This window comes from Gopherus flavomarginatus, chromosome 12 (assembly GCF_025201925.1).
Source record: "Gopherus flavomarginatus isolate rGopFla2 chromosome 12, rGopFla2.mat.asm, whole genome shotgun sequence".
NCBI classification, from domain to species: Eukaryota; Metazoa; Chordata; order Testudines; family Testudinidae; genus Gopherus; species Gopherus flavomarginatus.
Genome location: NC_066628.1, coordinates 40,285,277 through 40,306,270, shown reverse-complemented (window position 1 = coordinate 40,306,270; position 20,994 = coordinate 40,285,277). Strand labels below are relative to the sequence as shown.

General features: G+C 38.5%; 1 protein-coding gene across 1 annotated transcript; it reads right to left on the bottom strand.

Annotated features, from left to right (window-relative positions):
- Positions 1-1,527: 1,527 nt before the first annotated feature.
- Positions 1,528-20,953, bottom strand: UTP18 (UTP18 small subunit processome component). Its single transcript, XM_050920125.1, has 14 exons — positions 20,577-20,953; positions 18,829-18,962; positions 18,549-18,644; positions 17,418-17,494; positions 17,046-17,131; positions 15,746-15,871; positions 15,093-15,267; positions 14,043-14,143; positions 12,173-12,263; positions 10,012-10,135; positions 7,013-7,187; positions 3,524-3,666; positions 2,420-2,484; positions 1,528-1,709 (listed from the first exon to the last, which is right to left on the bottom strand). The coding sequence occupies exons 1-13, from the start codon at positions 20,850-20,852 to the stop codon at positions 2,460-2,462; spliced, it is 1,629 nt and encodes a 542-aa protein (XP_050776082.1). The 5' UTR covers positions 20,853-20,953; the 3' UTR covers positions 1,528-1,709; positions 2,420-2,459.
- Between the last annotated feature and the right edge of the window lie 41 nt (positions 20,954-20,994).

Below are 20,994 nucleotides of genomic sequence, written 5' to 3'. Positions count from 1 at the left end.
TTGAAATATAAGCTCACATTTACTTAGACCTGCATTGCTGTGTGTGATACAATACTGCCCTCTAGTGAATAATTAGAGAAAGCTACCTCAGTGAGACTGGTTTTGAAAGATTCAGTAAAATTTCAATCACGGAAAATTTAGCTAGATTTCTTCAAAGCCACAGAAAGAATAATCCTCGAGCAGACATTTTATTTAAGTGCATATTTCAGTCCCACAGGAAGAAGAATTAAAATCAATTTTAAAGTTTTAATTTATATTTATTGCAAATGTCAAACTGATAAGAGATTAAACATGTTTCAGATATTCTTAATTTTATACACCGATAGCAAACTCATGCTTCCATCACTGTTGGGTTTGTGCCGTCATAGGGTTTTAGACAAAATCACTAAGAAGTAGGTTTGAGGGCAACAGTGAGATGTTTAAAAAAATCCCTTAAATATGTATATATGAAGCAACTTCTGTTGGTAAAAGAGAGAACAGAAGTTGGTTCAATAAAAGATATTACCTCACCCACCTAGTCTAACATCCTAGGACCAACATGACTACAACACCATGGTATATGCTATTAAGCACATTAGCATTTCCTCCCATAGCTTACAGAAAAGGTTGATAGCTATAGCTTCAAAAGATGTTGAGAGCATTAAGACTGGAAATCTGCATATTTCTGCTACTTGAGGGATGAAAATGCTCAAAATGAACTCAATACCTTCTTTTATACTTCCACCTTCACTGGAGGCTTAACAGTGATTCCATAGCTACCAATTACTTTGGTAACTAGAGCTATTCTATGGCTAACTGATTTGTTATCTAAGTAAAGAAGAGTCCTTGATCTCTAATGTGCACTGGCTCAAAAGAGGTTAGGTGTTAATTTTTCCTTTTGTAAAGTGGACAATTGTATTTAAAAGACCTCCTTGATCCACTTAAAAAAATTGTCAGCTAATACTTAGTGATCACAGATCACTACAATTATGCAGTAATAGACTTCTGTTCATCTTTGTCCTTTAGTCTATGACTCTATGGAAGGAGCAAAATTAGAGATGCTGTATATTTGGCCTCCAGTGACGAAGCATCGGCATCTATATATTATCCCTGCTGGTTGACTCATGTCTGAAAAGTTTCATAGTTAAAAAGTTTAAGAGTCAGCAAACTGATAGGCGGCACCTCAGGAAAATCTCTTATGATTAGCCAGCGGTTTCTGCCAAGAATTAAAAAAAAAATAAATAAAGAGATAAAATTCAGATGTACAATTAGTTTCTTATAAGAGATGTATTTTTAGGACCGTAAGGCCAAGTTAGGTTCCAATGGCTTGGAAAATATCTTAAATACTTAATATACTAAGCTGGCTAAAATTCAATGTGCTGAGCTCGTTTCTGGCACTGCAATAGTTGATACTCCTAGAATAACTAAAAAAGTGTTCGCTGAAGAGGGATAGCTCACACAGTAGTATTAGCACACCAGCCATTAAAATCCTACTTACTTCCAAGAACACTAATTTACCCCCCAAAAAAGTTGAAAGACTCGTCCAGAAACATGTTATCAGGTGCTTTTATTAAGCAACACAATACTCACAAAAGCCACCAAACAAGCACAACATTGGAACTTATGTAGTTTCATAAAACTTTCAGAAAACATACAAAAGTATTTTAAAAATTAGCAGTTTGTGTTGTTTTTTTTGAAATCAGCATGCTTGTAACTGAAGATTACAGCATCTGGGGAGAGAACAGTACAAAGGAAGACATTAGTATCTGCAGAACGTTAGACACCACAGAAAGCGAATATTGGTTTGACATTTACATATGAAGTCTGTGCCATTGTTCCGTTTGCACTGTTCCAGGCATTTGGGTTCAGTGATCTATAGTCCTGGGTTACTGGTGGAAGCCACCCAGCTGACATGTAACAGAATATGATGAGCCTGTACTGTACATCTTTTACATAAAACAAATTAAAAAGCATAAATACCACACAGGCTGTCTAAATTAAACCTCTTTTCTGGACCCATCTAAATCAGTCAGTTATCAAATCAAGCTATGCCACCTGTAAACCAATTTATGTGTCTCCCCACTGAAGCCTGCAGTGTAACTATTCTACTATTTGATAATATTGAGGCCAGAATATTTACTACATTAGAGCAGGGTCTTATTTGTAAGAAAGGTGACAAGAAATTAATGACTGATGGGGTAGTATGTTGACTAGAGATCCATTAGCAGAGCAGCAGAGATTGGAACCTGCTTGGCAACAATCCTGCCCTCACGTACACACATATCATGGTGACTTGTATGACACAGAAATATGAAATGCCTCCCATATTTCCCGCCCCCCAACACACTAAGGTGAAGTCTTAATCAAGGGAAGAGGAGCGATATCAAAACTTCTGTTTCCCCAGAATTATGCTATTGACAGCTGACCCAAAATCACTTACACCTGTGTGATTCAAAGTAGCCTTCCTCATACCGTCTCTCTTAGAAATCCGAATAATGTTTCAACCTGAAACAAACAGTTAAGCACTTAAACCGAACAACCTTACAAGTGTTACTGTAGGAGGCAGACAACTTTTGTTACTACTGTGTCTGGAAACACTAGGTATTCTCATGTATAATCCCAAACATTTTCCTGTACAGTATATATTACGAGATCCTTGTTACACGATATATCAGGGTAGTTTGCAGGACTGTACAAAGTATATTTTTCAAATGTTAACAGCTCAGGGAAGAGATGCACATGAAGAATCAACACAGACATGCCGTTAGCAAATTCATATTAAAGGAGGAAGTGACAAGACTTTTTTTTTTTTCAGTCTCACTGTTTTAAACCTTATCCTCATAACTGCCCCCAACACAACACTTGTCAACCTGTGTCAAGTCTAATTTACAGAGTGAGATTTTTAATCTCTAGTTATTAAGCTTTAAATAGAGAGGAGTTTTTAAACTTGTGCCTCAAAGGTTAGAACAATTCAATCTGCCTTGGCAGCAAAGAATCCTGTGGCACCTTATAGACTAACAGACGTTTTGGAGCATGAGCTTTCGTGGGTGAATACCCACTTCCTCAGATGCTGCATCTGAGGAAGTGGGTATTCACCCACGAAAGCTCATGCTCCAAAACGTCTATTAGTCTATAAGGTGCCACAGGATTCTTTGCTGCTTTTACAGATCCAGACTAACACGGCTACCCTCTGATACTCAATCTGCCTTGTTCAGTCCTTGGCCTCCACTGAAACAACTATAACTGTGCTTTTTGGTATGGACATTTGAGTTCTATGTGGACTAAACTCATTTCATATTCTGTTGAAATGACCACAAGATTTGATCTTTGGAACTTGAAATTTATCTTATGTTTTGTCAACCACTGTATATACTTGATACATTCCATAAAAGCTAATTTACTTGAGTCTCCAATTAGAGCTAGTGTCCTAGATATGAAAGACTATCCTTACCATACGAGTCTCTGCAGCCATCTAAATTCCCCACCTTAAATACAGTAAAAGGTTTCAAACAAAAAAAGTTAAGGAGGCTAATTTAATACATACCTATACAACAAAGCTTTGCCTTTGTTATTTCCTATGGAAAAAAAACCACTTCTGGGAGAAAAGTCCATAGTCTGAGCAAGATAAATGAGCTTTCTTCTGAACACTGGGAAGTTTGAGAACACAGTAAGTGAAGGAATGTGTACCTATTAAGAGAAGTATATAGTTAACTATTGTAAGTTTCCACAATCCACGCAGTTTCCAAAAAAATAAAAATTAAAAAAAAAATTAGAGAACAGTTTAAGAAGTTAACAGGATACCTCAATGTATCCAGTTTAAACCACTATTTTCAGAGAATTTTATTTCATTTCATTTTCATACCAGCATTAAATTTCCAGGACATCCTTTTATTGCACGTTGAGTTTATTTTGAGAAAAATGTATAATGGTTACGTTAAAATGATTCCGAGCACCAGGACTAATACTTTGGAGAAGACTGTAGAGTTTGTTTCTATTAACTAATTTAACATTATTCAGCAACTCAAAATAATGTAACACTTAAGGTACATTTAAAGCCCGTAATAAAGCATCAATATTTAATTGACTCAACTTTAAGAAAGTAGCTCTTTAAAGAGCTTCATATAGACATATTTCTTTGACAAAAGCTGATTCACTAGAATGTTGGAAAGAAAGCCAGATAATTGTTACTGTTCAGTAACACTAAATACTAAAAAGTACACAATACAGCTGGAAAAAAGTATTACTTAGCAAGTGCCATCAGCCTGTATAGAACCTAAGCTTTTATTATTGAAGTTACATTTCTAGCCTGTATGCTCAGAAGAAAAACAGAGAGAATCACATTTTGAAGCTTAAGTGGTATTCTATAATATTGTCCTCCCAAGTCTGCTGCCTGTTGGGAATAAGGAGGAAGCAGTAAAAACAAACAAGAAATTAGCTCAATTTCATTCTGCTGTAGCTTGGCATATTGATGAGCCACTACAGAGGCAGTCATTTGAGGATTTAAGAGGTTTGGGAAAGGTTAGATTAACAGAAATCCAACATCAACGCCAAGGCTGTGGATTAGGAAGGAAAAAAAAAAAGTCATCTTTCTGCCTGCCTTCCAGTAACTGAACGAAAGGCTTCAAATTTAATCAGACTTGTACTTGAGACTACGCAGGATGGTTACTCAATCTGGAGGCTACCAGCAGCCATTTCCCCTCTCAGCTTCACAGGTATCACATCAAGCAGTTAAAAACATTGGGATATTTTCTCAGAGATTCCATCTTGTGAGTGAACAGATGCCAGTGCCTCTTCAATCTACCAAAAGTACATTCAATTGTCATTCTGCACCTGCTGAGGTGGAAGGTGAATCTTTCCTTGGTGCTGTTGAGGTGGCTAATGTACAGCTTAATGAGCCAGGAATGCAAGGGGTAGACTGGGTCCCCTAGGATCACTACTGGCATTTCAACATTGCCAAAGGTAATCTGCCCACAGGTGTTGGAACTAAGGGTACTTGTGCACCCCCTGGCTAGAAGAGATTTCTACAACGTACAGTGTTTACAGTTTGGTTCAATGGCTCTCAGCACCTCCACTGTACAAATTGTTCCAGCACCCCTGAATCAGCCAGTCGGGAAAGGAAATCTCTGCTTCTACCTTTCTGAATAGTCCTGTGTTCTTAAGGAAGCGAGTATCATGCACCCTTCCTGGTTAGTCAACAGATCAGTGAAGCAGCCCTGGCAACCCACCAGCACTTGCATAACCATAGAAAAAAAGCCCTTTCTGTGGATGTCGTCTGTGGTAAGGTGGTCTGGTACCAAAATAAGGACAGGCATGCCTCAGAGTAAGGAACCTCAGCTGAAGTCTTTAACAGCTCTTTATAAAATGCACAGGAAATAAGGAGACAAAATATTATTTCCTCTTTCCTTCCATCTTTAAGGCCTATCGTATCAAACAAAGTCTGATTAACAAAGCCTTAGCATCAATTTCTGAAGAAGATCTTCTCCCACTTTTTACCCCACCCAATCTGAGTTCAGATTTTAGTTCTGGTAGAATCATTTGTTTTCAATTTGTCTTGACTTCAGAAGCTTCTCCTTGTTTTGAGAATTAAATTATAACTAGTCTAGAACTAATCCTAAGGAGACCCTGACAGCTCAGGTACTAATTCAAGCTATCATCTTGTCACAACAGCAAAATGTCCTGTATTTGAAACAGATTAAGAGATATTTTAGGCGCTCACTTATCCATAATAATATACTTCTTCATAGATTTAATGGACCAATATTTCAGCAGTATTTTCCCCTCAACATTGCAAGATATGTGCATTTAAATTATACTGCTTGTTCTCTCAGCAGTGTAGTGCATGTCATTATCTTGAGTTTATCTTTCATAGCTTTGTTATGTGATAAAACTGTTCTGTTAAGTCATTTTATACACTGAAACCAGTCAGCTCACCTCTAATTTTCTTCCAGTCAAGCATTCTAATGACACTATGTCTGGTTTCTTTTCATTAGAAATCACAGGTTTAGCATCATTAAGCAATAACGTGATTTGACTACTATCACAGTACTTGTCTAATGAATACAAATCATGTAATCTTGCCTCAGCTTTACTGTGGGAGGATCTCTGATATGCAGAACCAAAACCAATAGACTAAACTACGCCTTTCAATATTTTGAGTTTACACTAATTTCAACAGCCTCTCAAACTACTACAGTTAAGAAAATGAACATTAGTATCACCCTATTTGCCTAAAACAGATAATAGCAGCACGGAGAAAGGAAGGTAGGTGAGCTTTGCTTAGGAGCTGCACTAAGTTCTCAAAAATTCAGTTCAACCTTTCCAGCTGGCAAGTAATTACAAGAACATGAGGACTATATGTAGGGGTGTGTTGCTATATCTTCCATTTAATCACTGGATACTGCTTAATTTAATTCCATTTTATTTTTTCTGAGTGTGGGGAAATCCTATTTTTAAAAGTAATTTTTATTCCAATTTATCAATGGACAGCTCTATTACTGGCTAGAGAGAAAGAGGATAAAGGAAGAACCAAAATCCTCAAAGAGCTAGAGAAGAAAATCCATAATGAAGAGACTGCTACAACTAAAGGCTGCATTAAAAGGCCGCATTAAAAGGCTAACAATGAAGTCTAAATTACTACTACTATGTACTTAGCAGACTGTTACCCTTAGTGTTCAGATCAACCAAGTAGGGCTGATCAAAGAGGAGTGAAAAAGGGTTTCCAGAAGGCACTGGAGTGAACCAGATATCAAGGTTAGGTAAGGCTCTTCAAGGCAGAGACCATCTTTAAGTTACGTATTTGCACAGTGCAAAGGAAACTAGGGTTAGGGCCCCATGGCACTAGAACAGTACAAAGAAAAATGAAAAAAGTTTAGAGTGTTTGTTCCATAGGCCTAGTATCAGATAGCAGACTGAGGCTGGCGCAGGTGTATACTGCTGTTAACAATAAAATCACCTCCCTATGCCATTACCCTGTTCAATTTGGGTATTCGCATCACAGCAAACCTTCACTGAAAAGAATAAAGGCTTAACTTACCAGCCTGACTGCATCATCTGCTACATTGGAGGCCACTGCCAAAATTTCTGTGGTAGGATTGAAGGTCAAAGATGTAGCAGCTGTAACCAAGTTCATTATGGCTTTAACTGGTTTAGGATTGGTTTCTCTGAGGCAAACATCGTGGGTATACACATTCACAACTCCCGAACAGGAGCTAGAGAGAGGGAAATAATTGATATTCTATTCAGAAAGATCATGTGGAAAAGAAAAAACAAACAAACGAACAGTCTCAGTTTGTGACATAATTTTAGATTATATCTGAAGCAGTTTCATATCTACATATACCATTCCAATAAACCTAAACCATATTTTCCCCCCTAACTGAATATTTACTAATATTCACAGTAATAGCTAAACTAAGCATTAACTCTCAAATGTGAGCCTGGGACCTTAGTTCAAGCTGAAGAGATCAATGCTTTCAGCTCTGGAGGTCCCTAGTTCAATTCCAGGTTCTGAGGTCAGACTACATGATGATAATGGTCCCTTCTGGCCTGGTTATCGATAGAAGGCTCTGCACACATTGTGTAATATCTTTTATAAAAAGGCTAAGTATTGTAACCTAGAAGTAATACCAGTAAAGATGAAGTATTCTAAATTCAAGGCTATATTAAATAACTAAACATTCTGAACTACTAGTTTCCAAATGGTTACTCGCTTTACATGTCACAATTCTGGACACTTATTATGTTTAGAAAGTCTCATCTGGAGCAGGCTACCAAAAATGTGTCATACAACTGACAAATATTAAACATTATTTTCTAGTTACTCATTTAAAAAGGTGTATGTTCAGGTTTAGATCACATCTGGAGAAGTAAAATGTACCCTTAAATAAAAATGGCCATACAGAGTCAGACCAGAGGTCCATCTAGCTAAGTACCCCATTTTCCAAAAGTGGCCAATGCCAGGTGCTTCAAAGAGATCAACAGAACAGGTAATCATCAAGTCATCCATCCTGTTGCCCGTTCTCAGCTTCTGGTAAAAAAGAGGCTAGGGACACCATTCCTGCCCATCCTGGCTAATAGCTATTGATGGACCTATCCTCCATGAACTTATCTAGCTCTTTTTTGAACCCTGCAATTCTAATGGTCCCTTTCTGTGAATATTGTATTCAGTTCTAACCAACAACAGTTCCATACATAATACAAAACTGTTACCAGTATTCCAGCTACTGAAACCCATCTATAGATTTCCTCCTCATGGAAAGTCACCTCGTTCAACCTACATTTACTGAAATAATCTTACCACTGAGCCAGTGAATCTCTTCAAGATGAACCAAACCAAGGTCAAATATCATCAATTGGTAATTACTTCTACAGTATAAACTAGTTTAAAAAAGGGTTTTAGGTAAAGAATCATCCTACTCCAGATGCTTTAGTAAGTGCCAAATACCATGTTTACTCAAATGCAGCACTAATCATAGTCTTTAACAGTGCAGTTGTATGTAACAAAGACATGAACAGTCTGAAAGTTACATCAATTAAAAAGAAAGAACAAATTTCATTTTTGTATTCTATCTAGTCTTAGAATTAAGCCCTCTGAACAGTTATAAAAAGACGCAAGAAAAAACTTATAGAAGTTCTGTGTTAAAGACTGCACTCCACCTAAAATGGATATAGTAAGGAACAAATTATTAAAAAACACAAATTACATATATTAAAAGTATATAAAAGGACACAAATTGAATAATTTGTAGTTTTAGAAACTTATGCAAGACAAGATACAGGGTAATTTCACCTTACTAAATATAGGATCCAGAAACTTTCAAATTCTTTAAAAACCGAATGAAAAGTAAGTTCTCAGGAACAAAGAAAGACCCTAGTTGCTGGGTTGGGGATTAAGAGAATACAGGAATGTTTTTATAAAACTTTAAAATTATTTCAGTAAGATTCCAGTTTGATGTACCAGGCTTTCACATTCCTTTTAAATTATTTTATAATGGGTTTTTTTTTTTGCTCCCCTGTTGAAATTTTACTTAAGGATCTTTTTAAAGCAAGGGTAGACTGATCAGGGAAGCAGTGAACCTGACTGCACAAGAAGTGCCAGCAAATGCACCAACCAAGCAAACATTTTTCCATCAGCTTTTTTCGACTGAATTATCTTAAAAAATTGAGTATTTGCTATTAGTACAGTTTTCAAATTGATGGGTCTCCTTGCAAATGAGTGCTATATATTTTTTTTTTTTAAAAGGGTCCAAACAAGCAATTAACTATTAGAGAAAGGAAAGAATTGGGAAGAGATTGAGGAGGTTAAAAAACAAACAAACCTTGAGCTGACACTTATTAACATGAAGTGGTCACAGTTTGCATTTTAACAGTTCTGTAGTTAAACCACGTTAACAGGGGCTGTACTAGTAAAAATATGCAGGAAAGAAAGAGTCAAAGGTTCCTGGCATTTAGAAAAAAATCTCTATACCAGAGTCTTTGTTATGAGATCACAATTCACCCACAGCTACCTGACTTGAATGGAAGGAAAACCGAGAGATTTGGTAATATTAAAGTACTATGGATACCTATGGAACACAATGGTTAGGTGTTCATGAGAAAGAACTCTAAGTCCATGCAGCTCTCCACCTAATAAACTCAGGCAATGTCTACACTGGCCCTTTTGTCAGTAAAGCTTTTGTCGACCAGGGGTGTGAAAAAAAACCAAACACCCTGACTGACAAAAGTTTCACAGACAAAAGCACCAATATGGATAGTGCTACGTCAGCGAGAGATGCTCTCCCATCGACATAGTTATCGCCGCTTGTTAGAGGTGGTTTAATTATGCCAGCAGGAGAGCTCTCTCCTGCAAGCATAGAGTGGCTACATGGGAGACTTTACAGCGGCATTTGCAGTGTACACAATCTAAATCTAGTCTTACGTCCTATTTCTGTACTTACCTCATTGTGAACAGTTTACCCAAGAGCATCAAGATGACAGAGGGGAAAAAAATAGGACATTCAAAAATTTTAGAATGTTTAGTTTATCATCACTTACCCACATGCCACGTACTGGCCATTTTTTGATACAGCAAGACATGTTCCACGCAAACATCCTTCATCAGTGAACCGGTTTAGACAGCGCCTACTCTTCACATCCCAAATGAAAACTTCACCCTCATCTAATTAGGTGCAAAAGAAAAGTAACTGTTAATGAATTCTAGTGTATAAAACCTAGTAGCAATTAAATAACTATGAAAAAATTGGGCAAGATCAAAATTTACTTTTAAGATCTCCTTTAGGAGAAATCTGAACCATGCATGTCCAGATATATCTATGGTCTCCAAGTTTGTCAGAATAGTAGGAAAAGCCTTGGTAAAAAACAAACACACATCCTGGGGAGGAGAGAAGAAAAAACAAAACCTGGGACTGACTTTCAGATTTCACACTTGCAAATCAATTCTTTGTACAATCTTAGGTTAAAGATGAAGGAGTTAACACGTAAAACTAACTTGGCCTAATATGGCAATTCACGTCCATTGACACTTCTTTTTGTACAAAAGAAGGCATGAATCTACATAGATACCAGTAAAACTGTATCTAGCCAGAATTTCAGGCCACTCTCCTTCCCATTTGGTATGAACTAGATTTACCTAATATTCAAGTATTGTTTTAAATTCAAGTCCCCAAAACATTAAACCATGTGAGTCTGTCTTCTCCTTCCAAGTGTTACACGATATATGGTCAAAACATAGCCAAAGACCCTGCCACCACCCATCAGTGGTCTGAATAAACTTAAGCCTAAAGAAAGCCTCCTTCTGAGGGAAAGGTAAGACCAGCTTGAAGGGATAATAGTACAAAAAGCAAGGATAGGCTGATGCTTCTCCAATAGGCCATATCAGCACAGAAAGACTTATTTTTTTCAGTATAACAAAAACGAATTTATGGAGTTCCAATTACCCCAATCGTGCATCTGAAGGCAATTCAAAGACTATTCCTCCCTTTTTTTGAGACCACATGTTCAGGGCATTTATGCAGTAGTGGATAGAGGTCAACAGTATAGTTAGGATAAACATGTCCAGAATTGAATTCCAGTAAGACACTGGGAGGGAGTATTTTCAAGGACAGATCTGAGCCTGAGAGATTTTTATACTTCAAATGTGTGTCTTTGATCCAGCACCATAACCAATATGCCAGTGAGGCAATAAAGGTCAAGTTTCCTGAGATGCTATGCAGCCTGTTCAGAAAAACTAAAAGATCACTTTGCTCAGAATTCTTTGGTATAGCTAGGATGTGTAAGTTAACATCCAACAACGCTAAAATTTGCTTTTTTTCCCCCACAAAGAGCTACAAAGTTGATCACCAGTCATTAAGGAACCACCATTTTTGCTTATTCGTGCCACCTTGCTTTCAGCTTCTCTCAGTGTCTTGACCAGAATTCAGTATTCCATATGTAGTGTACAGTGCACTTGGTTTTGTGTTCTAATCTACACAGCCAACAGCAGCATAACATCACGCAGCAGAGATGTAAAGAGGGAAGATATAAATCCTCAACCAGAAATAATGAGCTGTTTGATTCAAAGCAGGAAAGGACAGTGCCGAATATACCATCTTCTTGTTAGAGGGTTTCTTTCAAAAAGAGTAAAGAACATTGAAAACATTGTTGAATATTGTAAATTTCAGTAATCTCTCTCCCCCCCTCTTATGTGCCATAACTTCTACCTTCAGAATAGCAAAGAAAATTTGTGGTGGTCAAAATTGTATTGGCAAGCGTGTCAAGCCAGTAAAGCATTTCCATTAATTATGACAGAGTATGATATAAGCATTCACCTATAAATGAATTTTTTAAAAAGCAACTTCAACAGAATATGAAAAATCTAGTTTCAATAAACTATAAGCAGTACATGATTGTCAAACAATTCTGGACATAATACTTGTCATCCTTCTATTCTGCTCACCATCAAACAAATTTCCTTTCATTTCCCTTCTTGCTATTTTACCCTGTATTCATCAATCCTTTAATCTTGTCTAGACACCGGTGGCAGATGACAGTGTATGCCTGAAAGTAAATTAGGGTTTATAAACATACTTGGGAGGTACATGGGTTCTGAAGTTTACGGGTATCATTTCCAACTGCCATTCTTTAACAGCCTAAGCAACTACACATAAAATCCATAAATCTGAAGGTAATATTCTTTAAGAAAACTCAAATGACTTACTAGAATGTGTGTAAATTTTGCTGCTATCTGGAGAGAATGCTGATGCAACAGCCTTTCCATTTATTTTCATGCTGCCAATCAGCTCCTTTGTCTAGGAAAACAAAGAGTAACATTTGTTAAAACAATTATTCAGAAGACCAAGAGAAATCAGATTTTTGTCACTTGTGGAAGTCAGATACGTCCCTGTTTTATTGCCTGAACTCCCACCCATCAACCCTAATATTTAGGTATCAGAGTAGGTATATCAAAAGAATATCTGATTCCTCCTGCATCTAGCAGGACTTCAGTTTTACAGACTAAGGCTCCAATCCTGCTTTTGCTCTTCACAGGCACCAGAAACAGTTGAACATCAGGGTCACCGGTAATGTTAATAAGAGTAGTTTATTTTGTGCTATCGCATCTAACCAAAGATTCCAGATGTTCTTTAAGGCAAAATTCTCTCTATAAATCTTTTCCTCGCAGACAATATATGAATGATCTTTAGGACCTTTTCTGATTCCCATGATGATGCACTACATACGATTATAGAAGAATACAACAGAAATGTTTGTAAGTAGTCAACTGGGGAGTACAACTGGGTCTACTGCATATTGTGAATTAGAAGTAAGTTGATTTTAAAAGGTAGCTTCCAATCCATAAGAAAACATTCTCTACTGAAATGGGTAACTTTAAATGCTTTTAGAGAAGTTCAAGACAATCGTTCTCTGCTGCTCTCTCCCCCAAAACTTGCTGCCACAAAAGGGCAAAGTAATCACTCTTGAGAAAGGCCTGTCAGATAGTCAAGGGCAGGGAGGATACCTATATAAAGGAAAAGAACAATCTCTCTTCTTCAGTTTTGTAATACCATAAAGAAAAAAGTATTAATATTTCTTAAAACATGACTATATTAACTTATATTAAGTATTCAAACCTATGCACGGCCTACTCATTTTTTCACCCTCATTTTTGACAGGGTATTTCATCTCCTTTATGTGTTTTTGGCTGGCTCCAAATACAGTATCAAGTCTGTAGTTTAATATATAGTATTCTATGCACTTAGTGAAAAGAAAATGTATCAGGACAATTATGAACACAACATAAGACATTAAAATCCATGAGCTACTGAAATAGCTCATCCACGAGCTACTGAAATAGCTCATCCACATTCCCATTTTTCTGACACTAACATATTGTTATTTACAAGGTTTTAGGCGAATATTTTTTGTGCTTCTCCCCAAAAAGAGTGCATTGGTGTTTTTAATGTGACTGAAAGAGAATGAAAACTTCTAGAAATCTACAGAGCGAAACAGCAGTGTAAGTTTATCCATAGCCCCACTAATGTGCTTCATATAGTATAGGTTACTGCAATGGACAGTATAGGTCAGTCTTCATTACCTACTCACTTTTAGGTACCTCTGCCAAAACAAGTGCTCATTAGGGCCATTTTTTTGCCATTTGCATTTTTTTTGGCATGAATACTGTTTCCCACTAAGAAATTGCAAATCAGTCTATCACTACCAGATAGATGGGACTTCAAACAGAGCGGAAAGATTCCATATCCATCACCAGTATCATGTGTTATCCAGTTCCACTACCAACCATGAACAAATTTGTTTTAAGAAAAAACTCTGCCACATACAACCTTTTTTTTTAAAGCAACAGTTATAGCATCATAAAAATGGTACACCTCTTCATTTAAAGTACAGAAGCATTTGAATTTTTTCAGTAAAGTACAGAAGTATTTTCAAATTAAGCAGATGCAAGAGTTAATGGTTTCCAAAGAGATAGAGATGTTTTAGACTAGCTGTTCTGGGTAACCACAACTCCTTGATCCCATGACAACATACCCCGGGGGTTGAGAGCCACTATTAATGATAAACAAGACAGCTACCTTCATTGTCAACAAATGAAGATAACCTGAGGCCCCATTAAGCAGCAGGAATGATCCATCTGGAGATACTTCAAACTTTCTGATAAATTTATCTTGTATTCCTCGGAAGAAAAAAAAAACCAACTGTAATTTACACCAATGAGTTCACCACTTCGTGTATCATACATTTGATTGGGGGGGAGGGGAAGGAAGAAAAGGAAATATAGGCAGTTATTGTGACTGTTCAGTACTCGCTGTATCAAGCAGTGGACACTGTTCACTGTCCCCAGTCAACATGCTTTCCTCACTACCTGAGTGCAGAATTTAACATGAGGTAATGTGAATTACGATTTCACTAGAATGAAAACCAGAGTACAATAAACTGGTGTGGTACCACTCAGAACACTAATATTTATGGTTTTGTGTCAGAGTTAATGCTATAAAATACATTCAATGCAACATACACTTCAAGACATTTGCTAAATATAGATTTTGAAAGTTTTCCCTTCATGAGGGGATCCAGAAATTTCAACACAAGCATAACGATCACATTACTAGAAGGAAAAAAAATAAAGATACAGATTCACTGTGAAAAGTCTGTATCTCATAAAGGCAACTGTTTAACACTCTTTTCTTATATGGATGAGCTGTCTTTTCAACTAACAACATCTGGCTGGCAGAGAAGCTTTAAATATTTTGACAAATTTCATAATGTATCTGGCTTAAGCATGACACAGCTGATAGCTAACCTTGTAAGAGTTCAGACTGATTTATTTCAGAGACTAGAGGGATTTGTGTTCAAGTTTTATTCTACCAGAATATTCTTTAAAAGAGTTCAGGGTTAAAAATAAGATTTTGGCAGAGAGCTTCCTTAGAATATTGACAAATCAGAGTGTCAATTAGATTTTTAAAAGTATTGCAACGTGTATATACTTACTATATAACTACATTCAGAAGTGACTGAGATCTATAGTAAATCTGGATTAGTGCCATTAAGCATTTTACTTTTTCTTTCAAAAGGTTTATAATTGTAGATCTTAAAAGGCATTGAACATGGCAATAAAAACTCACCTCTTATTTGGTTTACAGGAATAATATGTCCACTCATCATGTCATACACATAAAACAGTTTCCTGCGTGTACCAGTAGCTATAACTTGTTCTCCATCAGCACTGAAACGAGCCTTATAGACTGGAAAGCTTTCCAGATGTATGCTCTGTATCTTTGGATTGGTTTTACCATCCACCTTCAAGAAAACAGAAAAAAAGTTGTTTTTGTCCTTCATACATTCATTTGCAATGTGTCTTTCAGATCTATTTCTGTATGTAAATACAAGAATCAAGAGTGTGTAGTCAATACCAGCTTAAAACAATAGATCGCTCCATTCAATCCCAAAGAAACCTTCAAATTAAGCAGTCTGATGAAAACAAATTTCACATATTTCAGATGTGGTCAAAGTACAATAGATCACAGGTGAGAACAGTTTCCAGATAGAGGCCCTCAGTTAAGAATACTCCACCCCAGCTCCAGCCAAGCAACTCAGCCAACCATAATTCCTATGGTGACACATGGAGAGGTGATCCCAGCAACAATCCTATCTAAAGTTATTTTTGGCATAATAAGTTATTTTATATTTAATATAGCCAACACTTTAGAAGCATTTGAAAGTGATGCATAAACTCATGGTTCATTTCACATTTTATAAACTGAACACAGCTGCTCACCTGAAACAGTGATATAGACCGATCTAGTCCAGCAGTCATAACTACTTGTGCAGAAGGATGGAACTGCACTGTTCTCAGTTTAGCATCAGAAGGGCGTTCATTATTAGCGTCCAAGCAATTTTTCATCTAGAAAAAAGACCAGACCAATGTGGTTTAAATGCAGGCATCAGTTCCCAATTTAACTGCATGTCCCTCCCCCACTCCACTCATTGAAACAGGGCTTAATGGGATTTCAGTTTCACTGATCTTGTAGAGCCCAGAAGTGCAGGAGGGACCTTGGGTTAACCTTGTAAACATTCTGCTTAACTGCAGAATATCACCTAGTTCACATGTTAGAATAAAGGTATTCTGAAGTTAGTTCTCATATTTCTGTGCATTAAAGAGTGTCATCCACAGCACACTATGGAGTAGCTGTAAATAAGGTTTCAGCTAACCTTCCATTGAATCTAATTTTGCTTTTCCTCCACTTCAACTTTTGAAAGCCACAAGGACTGTCAATCTTAAAATGTAGCACAGCAACAGTGAACAATAGCCTCAGTGTTAGAGATGAGCTCTTGTATTAATACAATAGCAAAATGCAGCACTTTTTTTTTTTGGTAAATAAATCAGGAAATAGTTTACCCAATTTCTACAATTTAAAAATTGGCAGTCAGCTAATCTGGAACAATTAATAATCTGAGGCAGACTACTTGTTTCAGTAAGAGAGTGTTTCCTAACATGAAGTAGAACACACAGGGGGCCCCAAAGAACCAGCTGGGGGTACATAAATCTCTCTGAATTGTTCTGCGGAGGCTCAAATTTCAATTAAAGACTAAGTTTCTAGTTATTATAATTATAAAGAAAACCTTCAAAGTGTAAAACAAGAGTACTGACTGAAGAGCTTGCAGAGAACCTGAAACAACATCTCTGAGGTGTGGACTGCCTCATTTATTTCAATGTGTAAAAATATTATATATATTCTAAATAAATAATAATAAATAATAATCATCAGATGCCAGTAATAATTAATGTTGACTTTAGGGTACTCCACTGCTCAAAGCATGCAAGAAAGGAAGGGAAATATTAAGATGACCTATACTAGTGTCTCCCAAGGTAGGAAGAGGGAAGAGATGAGTACTGAGGATTGGACAGGGGGTACAGATATAAGAATTGAGAAACCCTGCAGTAAGCCATCCACAGAACCACTGGCAAAAACTGCTGCCCAAACAGAATGGTGGTACTTGTGTTATAAAATATGTATGCACCGATCAACAGTAACTACATTCAAACACTTTGAAGGAAATGAGAGGGCAGTTTTTACCTGTAAAATGCCTCTTGGTAAAGACTCTGATGCAGACACAAAATTGCCCGTCTTGCGGAGCAGCTCATCATCTTCATCACTGTCATCTAATTAAAACAGATTTAAAACTGCTTATTGAATGTACAATTTGTTCTTGCATCCCCACATACATGTTCTTTAACATTATCTATGTGTTCTCCGCAGCTGCAAGTCAAAACCATAAGCAAAAGCACAGAGAGAGCACAAAGCAGCAGGTATCCAGTACATAGTCGGTGTTTTCTAATTAGAACAGGAAAAATGACAGGCAACAAATGAATCTCTAAAAGGTCACACAAAATATGGGAACATGTTGGAAGAACTGAATACTTTTCTAAGGTATTGAAATATATTTACCATCATTTGCACTTTTTCTGGCTTTCTTTGTGTCTTTCTGGGCCCAGAAAGGCACTCCTCCCATAGCTCGCTGAAATCTAAAAGAAAAGAGAACTTTCATATGCCCATTCTTTCTTAATGACCATCATACTGCCAAAAAAATATTTTTCAGCAATTTTTCCCACAGTAATAGAGAGATTAAAACACCGTCCCAACAATCACATCACCTCATTCAGATACAGCAGCCAGACTCTTTCTTTGCTGTTTTTAACAGATCTTTTCTACTCCAGCTTCCATTAACTGAATTCAGTACATAAAATCTGTAAACAACCTAAACCATATGACATATACATCTATAAAATGTTCTCCCTCAAAAAGTGTTAACTGCATGAGAAGTTAAAGGTTTTCAAATGCTTGAGTAGAGTAGTGATGATTTTAAACCTGAGCAAAATACTTAGCCATTTATGTAAAAAACTTAATTTATACACAGACTTGCCTACATCGTTAAGTTCACATGCATACAAAAAGGATCTTTAAGTGTAAGGTAACATACACAAATTTGCAATAATAAGAGCAAAAATATTATGCTATTGGCAGAATACTTCTGTTTGGTTCACAATTCAAGTCTTTATTAAACAATGTAATCTTTCCTGCCTAAACTGCAATGTGAATTGATTTATTAATCTCTCTTCCTTATTCTCAATTGTTTTGTTGCACATAAAGACAGCTAATATGATCCCCCCTCAAGGGCTGGATGCATTTGATTGATGAAGCAACATATCTAGTTACATATGACAGATTTTATAAAGCCTAAATTTGTATATTATCTGCTCTACCATGTTGAATAATGGTAAGGAAACAGGAACAAGACTGTCTGCTCCAAGAACACAAGCAACACAATTACAAACTAAGACTGTAGTTTTTTTCATTATAGTGGTTATTTGTTAAGTCCTAACAACATGGTTGATGCTGTTGGGCCCACTAGCTTTAAGGAATTTAAGTTATTCGCCTAAATTCTTTGGTCAAAAGGAGAAAAGGGCATTTTAAAAGCTCCTAATAGAGGGAAAACTCACTTGACCACAACATAGCTAATCTTATGTTACTAAAATTAGCAGTAAATTTATGTTAACATAATCAATTAACAAGTCTTACTGTTCTTGAAGCCTCTTTTGAACTTTTTCTTTGGTAAGCTTCTTCTCTGCATCACTTTTCATCATGTCTTTCCGATAACGGTGGGTCATGTCAATTCTAAGAAATAAAATCGTATTCTCAAAGTTAAAGCTTTGCAGAAAGTGTATTAACAGCCCTTATTTTCTTTAAGTCTTCAAGAAGCAGTCATTTAAAATAGCAAACTCGGTATTTCTTCCAGGTCTTAAAGTCAATACCTCTATCTTCCCGTTTCCATCATTAAAACATTCAGAGCTTAACTCACATTTCCTCGGCTTCATCTTCATCATCCACCCATGCTGGTTTTTTAGATGGAGGAAAATTATCTTTTGCTTCATTCTCCACTTCTGAGCCACTGGAGTCCTCTTTTAGAAGATTTCCTGTGACTACATCATCAAGCTTAAAAAAATCCATATAACTGGGTCATAAACACTGGTCTAATAGAAGAATTTTACAATTTTTGAACAGTGGAAGTTTTAAGACATTTTTCCACATGGGGAGAAAAATCAAGAACAAAACAGTAAAACCACCACTCTCCCAGTGTTGGAAGGCTGGGTGGGCAGCCAAGGAGGATACGGAGAGTGTAGTTCCTTCCTCCACCGCAAAGCAGCCCCCTGTCCTCCTGATATTTATCTATCACCTCCCCCAAGTGCCATCCCTGATGGGAACGGGACCGATACCTACCTCCCCTCCCACAGTCCATTCCCCACTATTTCTCACAAAAGGTGAAAGTTTAGAGAACAGTTGATTTATACTAGAAAATACACATTAAAAGAAAAGCCGCCTGGCTTTTGCTACTGACAAACTAGCCTAAACCCACAGGTTCCAGAACTGTAATAAGATGTACCTTTAAACAAGCTTTTCAGTAAGTTTCACCTGTATTCCCATATTTCTTTTATTCTTAATGCTCTGCGCACCACGGGAATAAAGGCTAACCCCACTAGATCTGGGAATTGTTTCTGCCTCTAAACCCATGTTCACTACACCCAAATGCCTGTAGCAATAGCCACTACAACTGGGGTAGTCAAACTGGGGGTCAGGACCCCTCAGTGGGTCGTGAGGTTATTACGAGGGGGTTGTGAGCCATCAACCTCCACCAAACCCCGCTTTGCCTCCAGCATTTATAATGATGTTAAATATATAAAAAAGTATTTTTCATTTATTGGGGGAAGGGTGTCACACTCAGAGGCTTGCTGTGTGAAAGGGGTCACCAGTACAAGTTTGAGAACCACTGCACAACCTCAAGCAATTTTACATTATACTTAGAACTACTAAGGGAAAAAAAAATCATATGTAAATTTAAAGAGCTTTAGACAGTTCCCTATCCCATTCTAGTCAGGGCTCCTCTGTCCCCTTGCCTCCATAGTTTGGCTGAGGGCTCAGGCCCTGCCTATGTTGACACCAGCACATGTGGTATATGTGGATATGTGCTGCAGTGAAAAGCTGGCTGTGTCCACAGTGCGGTGTGTAGCTAGCCACACATGGCAGTGAAAGGTTGTAACTGGGGGAAGCAGCAGAACACTACCCCACTAAGCAATAGCAGTGTGCGTGTGGGGGAAGCCACTGACTGGGCACCCTAGGGTGCATGTCACAGGGTTCTGGTGGTCTTTGCTCGCCTAGCAGTGCCTCGCCATCTGCATCGCTATTTGTGCCCGTGCTGGGGACGGGGAGTGCAGCGCTCTTACTCCACGCAGGCGGAAAGCGTAGCCAGCCTCAGGAACAGAGATGCCCTGCCAAAAGCACCTCCACGGGAGCCGTGCTGTGCTGTGCCAGCCTTGCAAGGGCCGAGGGTGCCCCCGGGGGGAGGGCCCTCGCTGCCTCCCTGCTATTAGGCAAACAGCCGGCGAGAGGCGCATCGTGGCCGCAGCAGGGGCCGGGACGCGGGCGCCAGATCTCGGAGGACTGGCTGGGCAGGCAAGGGGGATACGGAGAGTGTCCCGCCGCCGCCGCCGCCTCCCTGACGGGAAGGGGACGGGCACCTACCTCACCTCCCCCCCGCCGCGGCCGCCTCACCTGTTTGCGCGGGCCCCGCAACCGCTGCAGCAGCTCCTCCTCCTCGGCATCCTGGCTGCCGCCGAACACCAGCTCCTCCAGGCACCGCTCCATCAGCGGCTTCCCGGCCAGCATCCCCAGGTGCCGGGCGCGTCGGGCCTCCTCGCCCCCATCGCCGGGTGTTTTTGTCCGCGGCGCCGGGCGCCGCTTCTTCTGCGCCCAGACACGCTTCTTCTGCGCCCGGACACGCTTCCGCGCGCGGTTCCGACTAGCGGCCGCAGAGCCCGCCGGCTCCATCTCCGCGCCTCACGTCCCGATGGCCGAAGCAGGCGGCGCCGCTCGCTAACCGGAAGCGGAAACAGAAAGGTCTGTCTCCCACGTGAGCAAGTTCTTAGCTCACCAGCCCCCTCCGCCTCTTTCACGTGATTCAGTCCGGTTC

Bases quoted from the DNA above. Each gene is read 5' to 3' on its own strand.
- UTP18 (XM_050920125.1), bottom strand. From the start codon at position 20,852: ATGGAGCCGGCGGGCTCTGCGGCCGCTAGTCGGAACCGCGCGCGGAAG. The intron at 18,963-20,576 runs GTGAGGCGGCCG...GATTTTTTTAAG, and splicing joins TGCGGGGCCCGCGCAAACAG to CTTGATGATGTAGTCACAGG. The intron at 14,144-15,092 runs GTGAGTTTTTAT...TTTTCTTCCGAG, and splicing joins TCCTGTAAACCAAATAAGAG to GAATACAAGATAAATTTATC.